Source organism: Mercurialis annua, linkage group LG6 (assembly GCF_937616625.2).
Source record: "Mercurialis annua linkage group LG6, ddMerAnnu1.2, whole genome shotgun sequence".
In the NCBI taxonomy this organism is placed as follows: Eukaryota; Viridiplantae; Streptophyta; class Magnoliopsida; order Malpighiales; family Euphorbiaceae; genus Mercurialis; species Mercurialis annua.
In genome coordinates, this window is record NC_065575.1 from 4031959 (window position 1) to 4042680 (window position 10722).

At 31.3% G+C, this 10722-nt stretch overlaps 1 protein-coding gene across 5 annotated transcripts; it reads left to right on the forward strand.

The window, feature by feature from the left end:
- The first annotated feature begins 6097 nt into the window (after positions 1-6097).
- LOC126687126 (uncharacterized) lies at positions 6098-9180 on the forward strand. Of its 5 annotated transcripts, none has more exons than XM_050381517.2 (3): positions 6098-6235; positions 6678-6763; positions 7167-9180. In XM_050381517.2, exon 3 carries the CDS (start codon positions 7184-7186, stop codon positions 9098-9100), a length of 1917 nt encoding a protein of 638 aa, XP_050237474.1. In that variant the 5' UTR covers positions 6098-6235; positions 6678-6763; positions 7167-7183; the 3' UTR covers positions 9101-9180. The 5 variants fall into 5 exon arrangements, with proteins under 5 accessions (XP_050237474.1, XP_050237473.1, XP_050237476.1 ...); XM_050381516.2 differs by having other exon boundaries at positions 6678-6749; XM_050381519.2 differs by having other exon boundaries at positions 6678-6741.
- The last annotated feature ends 1542 nt before the right edge of the window (positions 9181-10722 follow it).

Genomic DNA, 10722 nt, shown 5'->3' on the forward strand with positions numbered 1-10722 from the left:
TCCAACATTGCAATTTTATAAATTTTGTCAATTTATCCTACTTCAGATATTTAAATTTCAATTCCGTCTGAAGAATTAAATTGAACACTTTTTATTTGAAAAACATTCAAAATAAACCCTTTATATTCTTTCATCTTCACATAATAAAAAAATTATAATGAAACTAATAATTTAAATTACTTAAAACGTACTGATTCCATCGCTACCGCTCTCGGATTGTCGCCTTTTTCCTCGAATCCGCTGGCCCCCGAAACCGTCGACCCCCGAATTTGTCGTCTTCTTCCTATTGAAGACGAACAACTAGTTTGTCTTTTCATAGCAGATATGCCCATCCTCCATGGGAGGATGAGCAGAGGTGGGTCGATGGGTCCGGCGATGGCGGGTCTGATGAAAAAAGAGTGGATGTGCTGAGATTTAGTAATCAATCTTATTTAATTAATGTTTTATTTAGGATTAGTCTAATTTTTTTTTTAAAGTTAAAGAACTTGTTTCAATTTGTGCAAGTAGAAAAAAGTATGATATGATCCTTAAATTTAGTTATTTTATATATTTTCATCCTTTTAGAAATAAAATCGCCTATTTTTTTAATTTATTGCTATTGAAAGTCAAAAATAGAAAACGGGATAAAATTGATAAGATTACAACGTCAAAATGCAATTGAAAATCAAACTAACGGTTAGTATTTTTCGGCCAATCCAAAAAAATAAAAGTATTCTTGTTAATAAGAAAATATAAAGTATTTTAAAATATAATCTATATTTAGTTATTAAACATACTATTTTATAATTATTAAAATATTTATTGTAATTAAATTAAACATGAATTATTTAAAATAAATTAAATTTAATGTACTATTTTTTTTTTAGCAAATCCACCCTTTATATATTTGACAAAAAGAATAATTTGTTTACATTAACATAATCTTCAACGCATTCTCTCAACAACTCTAAAAATAAATATTCAAAAAGTTTAATACCAAATATGTGTCAAAATATTCTCATTAGTACTAACTTAATAACAAATGATGAAAAATACGTTAGTTAAAATTTTTGTTGTATAAATACAGTTAATATTTGCTAAAATACGTTATCATTTTGAAAAGGAATCAAAAGCTGGAAATTAAGAAATTGATATACGAAAATCTCTCCAAAAATATCTAGCAAAATCAACATGAGAGAGGATCACACAAAATCATTAAAATTATTGATTAAATTCAACTTGATGAAAAAAGAGAATTAGAAGATTCATCAATTATAAGAAATTAAAAGATTGACCGAGTGCTGTTATACAATCAACTTCAGTAAAAAACGATTCATGAAAGAACAATATCAATAAATATGAGGATTGATTCAGACACTACATGGTGCAATCTGGTAAGCTTTTATGAAATTGTAGAATTTTTTTTCATTTAAAATTCATTTTGATTAAAAACATAGTCGATAAAGGTTGGGATGTTCATTTTTCCATTAGTTGTTTTTATAAAAAAAAAATTATACATGTCTTTTATTAGAACTGAATTATTATTTTATTAGAATTTTAAATTTAACTCAGCTCTTAATTGATAAATTAAGATTGAAAAAGTTTTCAAACAGTGTAGTGTGATTTTACTTATCTATAAATTTATAGGTTTATCAATGATTATGTATGAGATCAGATGTATTTTATTAGGAATAACCCATTTTTAGATCCCTAAATTATACTCGTTTTATTTATTTTATTTTTAAACTATTTTTTGTTCTTATCCGGTCTTTCAACGAAGCGAAAATGTATTTATAAGTCCCTAAATGATAAAAACGACATTGTTTCGTTATTTTCAAAAATGCAAATTGATAGCCTACACAGCATCGTTTTTAGTAGTCAGAGACTGGAAAATAGTTTTTTGCTAAATTAAAAGATCGGATAAGAACAAAAAATAGTTTAAAGGTCAGATAAACAAAACGAATATAGTTTAAAGACCTGAAAATGAGTTTTTTCCTTTTATTATGTATTGAAGCACTACATTTTACATTAAAATTTTGATTTCAGTAATGAATGTATTCATGCAATAAGGAATCCACATCATATTTGATTACAGTTTAATAAAGTTTTTATTTTAATTGATAGTTACCCGTTAGTTTACCAGTAGTTTGCTAATGATTGACTAAGCTGTAAGCATACCAATGAATCAGTAAAATGTAATTCATGTTTATTATTAGTGCATCACTTATGTTATGCACAAAGATTAATAACAACATACTAGAATAAATGAATACTCTACCTTTATGCCATCTTCTTCATCGACAGCACTCTCGTTGGCAGAATTTGGGTTACCTTCTCCTTTATTTTGAGAATTGTATCCATCAACATTAACCTGATCATTGTTTGTCGTATCAACTTCATTAGCATCTTTATGGGTCTCACCAACTTCCCTACCGACATTTTCTCCTTCATCAAAGTTTTTAGGTAGAACACTGTCATTTTCTTCCAAATAAGAAACGTCATCACAAGCATCCACCTAAACAACACAAAAACTTGAATTATCTAAATTCAAATTAATATGCATAGTAGCCTACTAATATTTTTCTTTTGATAATTCGAGGGTGGGGGAGCGCTTGTGGGAGGAATTATTCCACGACCTAGCAGATTGCTGCCTAGCGCTTATACCGTTTGAGGTATAGCTCATTGGTAGCTCACTAATAATTTAACAGTGTTTACCTTTACATCATCTTGATTCCTATTGACACACACCATCCTTTTCAAATCGGCCAACAAATTCAAAACTTCAAAGAATTGAATCTCTACATAAGTCTTCATAGATGAAAATTCATTATATATTTTGGTTTGATTCAAGACCACTTTGTTGATTTCTCCGCTCAAACTAGCTTCTTCTTTCTTCCCATGTTCAATTTCACCGTTTTTCAATTTACGCTTTCCTTTCACAAACATCTCATCTAACTCCTGTATGGACCTCTCCTTGTTGGTGGGGTGTAAGTTACGTAAGTGCAGCTGAATAAAAAATAATAAACAAACAAATATATAAATTTTTTATAGCAGTTTATTTATAGTAAACTAACAGTTTACTAGTTGTCATAAACATATTAAAAAATAGTTAAAAATAAAACAAATATTCAAGATACATGTTTATCCGATTGTTTAAAATAGTACAAATCAAATACATGCGATCCCGTGAAGTTGCCACCTTCCATCTCAATATACGAGGAATTTCATTGCCAAAACATGAAGTCAATGTTCCTTTAGCGGTAGGGCAACATTCAAAAAACCAAGTTTGAAATGTTAGCGGAAATCTATCATACCAGAAAGAACTGGGAGATTTCCAATTTTTGGATTTTTCTTTAAAAAATCACAGTTGTTTTTAGAAAACTCAATTTGCTTTTCAAAAACTCAATGGTTTTGTGAAACAAATCTTTTTCCAGTAATTTTTTTTCATACTTTCCGCTATCAACAATGCTAATATGTTCATCACGAACGATTGAGTCAGACTTGTTACTATACAAAAAGAGTTCAATAAAATATAAAACAACCAATTGCAAAAGCCTCATCCTCATTGCTCCAACGCTTTAACAAAAAATTCCTCCATATTTTTCTTTACATTTTTTTAATGTCCCACAATAATTTACTTTAAAATCAGGAATTCATGAAGTTTCATACAACTTTATATCAGCAATTCCAGTATATTTAAGTCCGAATATTAAGAAAAACTCATCAATTGAAAACTTAAATAATTTTCCCAAAATTTTGATCCATAACTCATAGAAAACCGATTGTTTAACCTCTCTTAAAAGCAAACTACGGATCAATTGACCTAGTAATATAAATCATTCATACCAAGAAACTTTCCAAAACATATTTTTGGAAATCTTTTTAAAGGTTTTGGTGTTGAAATGTTTTTAGTAATCACATTTACAAGAAATTTTTAGGTAGGCTCGGCCGACCACGTCATCCGTGGAATAAGCCTATCACATAATAACATGTCATTAAAATGATGATAATTTTCTAAATTTGTTTATTGCTTATTTACACATTTGAATAGTAATATTGCAAGATTACCATTATTTTAATGACATGTCATTATGTGATAGGTTTAGTCAATGGATGAATTGGTAGACTGAGTCTATCTAAGAATTTCTCCACATTTACACCTTCATTATGACTAATTTTGACCAGAAAATGATCAACTGCTTGGTAAAATACTCAGAGTCCTATATATCTAGTTAAAAGAAAGATAAAATATATTAATACTTCAGTTTTCGTCATATAAAATCTTAAATAAACCTCTAATAAACTTCTGGCAAACAATTAATAAACTCTCATTACACAAAAAAAGGAAAAATATATATCACAAATGCAATCAATGTGAAACCTAAAAAATAAAGCTACACATAAAGTGATAAAAGTAAATCTATGAGTTCATGTTATTATTAAAAAAAAAAAAATTAACATTAAAAAAGCTATAGAATACCAAAAGAATTATTGGTAAACCAGTAATGTAACACATACTACATACAAAATCAATAAAAAAAACAGAAACAATAGGAAACTGTTAATTAACATTTGGAAACTATAAAATACCAAAAGTAAACCATCGATAAACTAATAATCTAACATATAATTCATATAAAATTAATAAAAACATATTCCCTCCGTCCCAATAGAGTTGTCCACTTTAACTTTATCACAAAGTTTAAGAAAAACAATTATTGTTTATGGATTTTATAAAATTTTCTTTATTTTTCTTATTATACCCTTATTTAATATAAGGTCCACTTGTAATTTATTTTTAATTTAGTCATTAGTGGATTTTAAATAGGGATAATATAGAAAATTGAGTGTAAAAATTAGTTACTTTTTGAAAGTGTACAAAAGTTTTGTGATAATTTTTTTTAAAGTGGACAACTCTATTAAAATGAAGGAAGTAGAATACAAAACTGATATACATTCACATTTTATTATAAAAAATAGCAATTGACACTTATATATACACTAAAAAAACTTTAGAAATACCATTTAAGAGCCATGAATTACAAATTGGCATTCACTTTATAAGATATTATATGTAAAATAAATTGGCTACAATCAACTTCAACCTGAAGTTTTTTCTACTACCAACACCATATAACTGATAATACCAACCCGCACAACTCAATGTTCATTTCAATTTCTATAGTAAACAGGTACACTAATCAAAAATCAAATAAATTGAACAATTAATCATAATTATAACATAAATATGTTAAATAAGAAACTCTAACAACAATTTCAAACAAACAAGAATTATAAAAAGAAAAAAAAACCTTGACAGCCATAAAATTATCATCTCTAACCTTTTTATTATGAATATTAATCGTTGGAGACTCTTCAAAATCACTATCATCATCTTTCTTCCGTTTAACAATTGAAGATGGACTTTCGACTAAATTGATCTTCCTTTCGCATGCAACTTTTTTTATTTTTGACATTACAATCTCTTTTGTAGACGATTTTTTTGTAACTCCCTTAGTTTTCACCATTATCTCCTTTTTTGTTCGACAAAGATTCAAACTAAATGGAAAATCTATGAAGATTTTTTATATACAAACCTAAATTATCGTCGTCCGTATATTTGAAACTATTACCATATAATTGAGATTAAGTTGGGCTAAGCCCGTATTCTCTAATTTTCTCATTATATAAAGGCCAAATGTCGTAAATAGGCCAAACCTTTTATAAAAGTTTCACAAAAGTTCTGATCTTTCAATTTTGTCGATTTTGGCCAAAAACAGATTATTTGGTTTCAATTGTGGCAAACTCTCAATTTGATTTTAAATTGCCTATGTGGCGCCTACGTGGCATGCACATATATTGAAAGGTTAAGACTTTTGTGAAACCAAATAATCATTTTTTGGCTAAAATCGACAAAATTGAAAGGTTATGACTTTTATGAAACCAAATAATCAGTTTTTGGCCAAAATTGATAAAATTTAAAGGCCAGGACTTTTGTGAAACTTTTGTGAAAGGTTTGATCTTTTTACGACATTTGACCTTATATAAAAACAACAACAAAATAAAAAAAATAAAAAAAAAGGATAAAGAAAAAAAAAAGGAAACGGACCTCAAATCAAACATTAAACCGAAACCTAATAATAAGCGTTGCGCACGATAAGGAAGCATACAAATACCAAAACAAATTAATTTTCATTTTTTTATTAAAGAAAACAAGAAACCAGAGAAAATATTATATCATCGGAAAATCGATCAGGTTTGTACAGATCTGTTTCTTCTAATTTATTTTAAAATTAAATTTAGATCTGTTTCTTCTTTTCTATTCTCAGTTTCAATGTCAATTTTGTTTGTTAATTTCTTTTTTTTAGGTTAGATTTGGTTGTAATTTCATAGACTAATGTGATTATTTGATTTTTTTTGTTCTATGTATCGTTTATGAGGCTGTGTAATTCAAGTTTTTGATTATTATTTTTAAGATCGAAGCGTATTCATTTCGCTAATTGCATTGACTTGTTCGTATTTGAGAATTTTAATTTGTAAGAGAATTTTAGGGTTCCTAAATTTTTAGGTTTCGCATTGTGAATTAGATTGAGCTTGTGTTATTAGTATGTTTCCGGTTTGATGTATGAATTTTGATTCATAACGATTTGGTATTAATTAATTTGATAATAATTGCATTTGCAATGTTCTTTGAACAGTTTGATTATCGCACAGTTACGAATTTGATCGGAAAGGAAGTGTTGACACTGAAAACACATTAAGGTTTTTCGGTACAGAATTTGAGGTTTTCTTTTTTATGTCAGAAATTGTTTATGTTGCTTTAATTGGCTTGCCATTGAACACGTCTTAAAAAAAATCATTTGCTGATTGTCATAAATTAACTGGAGCATCGGGTAGTAATGTCAATGGATATGTTGCTTCGTTGGATTCTGTTTTGTCAATGAATTTTGCATTGTTTACGTATGATAGACATACAAGTCATCCTCCTGTTTGTATTGACAATTGTTTACTTTTTAGTTAAAATGTTTATACGGAGGTTGCAAAACTTTGGCTATTTTTTGCATGCTCTGTTGTTATGAATTGTAAGAATTTGAGCTCTCTTGTCTGTCATGTGACATGTCCCATTCCCCTTTTGATTCATTACCGTTTTTGTTTAATTATCGCTTCATTTTGTGTGTTGTCAGCAGGATCATACAAGTAAAATATGTCTCCGGCATTGAAATCCAAGAGTAAGTCAAAAGATAAAGCCCCTGAAATGGCTTCCAAGGATCAGCAAAAGACATCTTCTAAGTCTTCTGGGTCCACCAACAATGTAAGTGGTAGTCCAGCGAGTGCTTACAATCCCATATCTGGGACATTTCACACTCTAGAGATACCGTCTGGACCTTCTTCTCCACCTTATCATGATAATGGTCGTTTTAGAAATTTAGATGACAATGATGAGCATTCTAGTGGTCCACATGGAACTGTTTCTGAGTATGATTCAGTTTCAAATAATGGCAGTTGCTCTGGTGAATCAGAAGATTTAAAAGAGAAGATATCTAATTCTTCTAGACAAGAAACTTTAGTTGGATTAGACAGTGAGAAGAGAGACAAAATCCGGTTAAAGAACGAGAAAAAGCATCAGCGCCAGAGAGAGAGGCGGGCTCAAGAGTTACATGACCGTTGCATTGAATTGCTGATGTCTAGAAAACTAGAATCTCTCTCGCAGCAGCTTGTCGCAATGGGATTTTCTCATGACCAGGCAACCTTAGCCCTTGTTATGAATGAGGGAAAGCTAGAGCAGTCAGTAAATTGGCTCTTTGAAGGGAATGAAGAGGAAGCTCGTAACAAGGACACTAAACCTGGAAGTAGCAGTAATTTAAAAATAGATATTAGTGATGAGCTTTCTCGGATCTCTGCGATGGAGGTGGGTTACAAATGCTCAAAGCAGGAGGTGGAAAGAGCTGTTATTGCATGTAAAGGTGATCTTGTGATGGCAGAAGAGAGCTTACACGAACAAAAGCAGGACCCACCAGTCACTCTTCCAAATCCCGAGGAGAATGTTAATGGCTATACTATGAAGAGAACACAAGAAAAGTCCGCGACATCAGCTTCAATTACAATACAACAGAGAAGAAATGAACGGGATTTTAACTTTACCAAATCAGCAATTCCAGTGCCTACAGCTTGTTTGGAACCTGGGACTCGAAATCTGCAATCTTTGAATCAGCCTAAGTCACTTGCAGAAAAGAGGTGGCTAGCAGGATTAAGCACTTCCGCTGCATCAGCGACTATGCCATCATCTATGGAAGTGACTGCCCCCCCAGCAAAATTGGAAGTCCGGCTTGGTGTTTCTGGAAATGATGGTAAAAGTCATCAGCAAATACCAAGGGAACCAGTAGTTATGATGCAGCGGCCCCAATATATTAATTCCAAGCTAAACCAAGTCCCTAGCATTACCGCCTCTCCTGCTGTAACAGCTGGATGGTACTCAAATAATGTACCAGGTGTTGAAAATACAAGGTCTAACGGTAAGTTACCTCCGAACCAGAGCATGGGCGCCCTTGGTTTAGTACATCAGTATCCTGAGCAATTCTACCATCAGGCATCATTTAAAGAAAGCTCGTATCCTTTAAACGTACCAGTGGATTCTACATCATCGGTAGGGTTGGGAGGTTCTTGGAGCACAGTGGGCAATACTTACCCGCTTGGAGTTCCATATGAGCCTCACAGTTCATATGGCACAGTGAATACAAGTTCGCCTTCACTAGCAGCTCCCTCCTCGCTTGGTCTATTTACTGGTGTGAGGTCCGCAGGAACTTTAGGTACATCGTCGCATGTGGATTGGAACACCGGAGGCTCGACGCAGGTGGACTACACCTCTATAGATTGGAGTTTGGATTCAAATGTAGCGACTGGCGAGCCTAGTGGGTTGTGGCTAGGCATTTCTTCGTTGTTGAGGAATACACCCGGCGCAAGGATGAACAGTATGAATAGTTCCCGCATGTCAGGGTTCCGTAATGGTGGGGCAGCTAAAGAAACGGCATCTTCCGCTGGATTACATGAGTGGACGTCTCCTTTTGCGGAGAATGATATATTTAGTTTGCCTAGGCAGTTTGTGAACTCTCCACTTCCATAGAGCTAGGGTGTTAGTACTTTGAATTTTAAATGGTTGTTCATGGTTCGGTGGTAATGCATTTACTTGTTTCTGTCGTTTAATGATTTTCCTGTTCTTCAGTACTATGTATGATTCTCCGCATGCTTTCTTGGTTTAACTGGCACCTTCCTCTCGTAAGAAGGGTGGCTTTGCTTCTATAGATATGGTTTTAAAGTTGGAAATTTGGGGACTTTGATGACAGAAAAACATCATTTACCAATTTAAAAGGTGAATTAAAGTTTCACCTATGCGAAAAAACTTTATAATCCCACAATTTTTTGCATTTTGTTGCACGTAAACTTGTCGGTCATTATGAAGTTTTAACATTAAAGATTTTCGGAAATGCTTTTGATACAATGAACTTTTATATTTATCCCCAAATAATATAAAGGATATTGTTGTGTACTTTTTTTATTTTTTGTGTACAATATAGGATGAAGCTTACAGTCATGAATTCATAATCGATAACGTTTAGATGCTCTTTGCAAACACCACAAAGTTTATTTTTTTCCCTTAGATAAAGATAGATAAAAGGAGGAACACCACTTAGATGGGGATAGGATGGAGAAATAAAGCATAATCCGCTTTTGCCTGTTGGGCCAGCCGGTGAGCTTCGACGTTGTTCCTCCTGTCAATGTGCCGAATCTTGCAATTTTAAAAGTGTGGTATCAGTCGCCATATATCTTGACATGTACCCCAGTGAGTATACGAGGAGCAAATCCCCCTATTGATTGACTGGGCTACAAGAACGGCATCGCCTTCAAAAACAACATGATTCCAATTCATTCAGATACTCCAACTCATCACTTCACGTAGGGCTAAAAATTCCAGAATATATGGGTCTCAAATGTTCCTGAAAATGGACGTTAACTTCCCTAGGCAATGACCTGCTGTTTCGAAGGCCAAACCTGTTACTGAGTTTTCAAATATACACTATAAAACCGAAAATTCTGAATTTCTCAAGTTAAAGCCGGTCTACAAAATCTATAGAAATAAAAATTTAAAAATATATTGAAAATAAAATTTATAAAAATTAATATTTTTTATATAAATCTAAAATGAATTTAAAATAAAAAACAAAGTACATGTTAAATATTAATATTAGATTAAAAATTAAAAAAATGGCTCAAAAAGCTGTATTTTTATAAGAATATCAAACAACTATTTTTATAGCTAAAGCGCGCACATGGTTCTTAATAGTTTTGTGAAAGTCTTTATAATTTTTTTGATAGTCTCCTAAACAATTTTAAAAATATGATAGTTTTGGAAGAAGTATATTTTTACAAAGTCAAAACAAAAGTGTTTCTCAGATATATTTATAAACTTTCCATATCTTATACTTGATAGTTGATATAGATCAATTTTGGCAAAATTTCAAGAATTCTTTTTTATTTTATACAAACAAATCAATAGAATGTAATGATGTAACTTATACCAAGTACTATCTTTTTTACAGTATTAATTATTAAGTATACTTTTGCAAATTGATAAGAAAAGAATATGGCGTCAAATTATTTTTATTAAATCGTTTAATAAGTGCCGGTTCTATTCCTGGGAAATGAGCTTTTAGTAGGATATTTTGCTGGGGAATGCAACTTTAGTAG

Excerpts from the sequence above, each read along its gene's own strand:
- LOC126687126 (XM_050381517.2), top strand. The coding sequence starts at position 7,184 with ATGTCTCCGGCATTGAAATCCAAGAGTAAGTCAAAAGATAAAGCCCCT.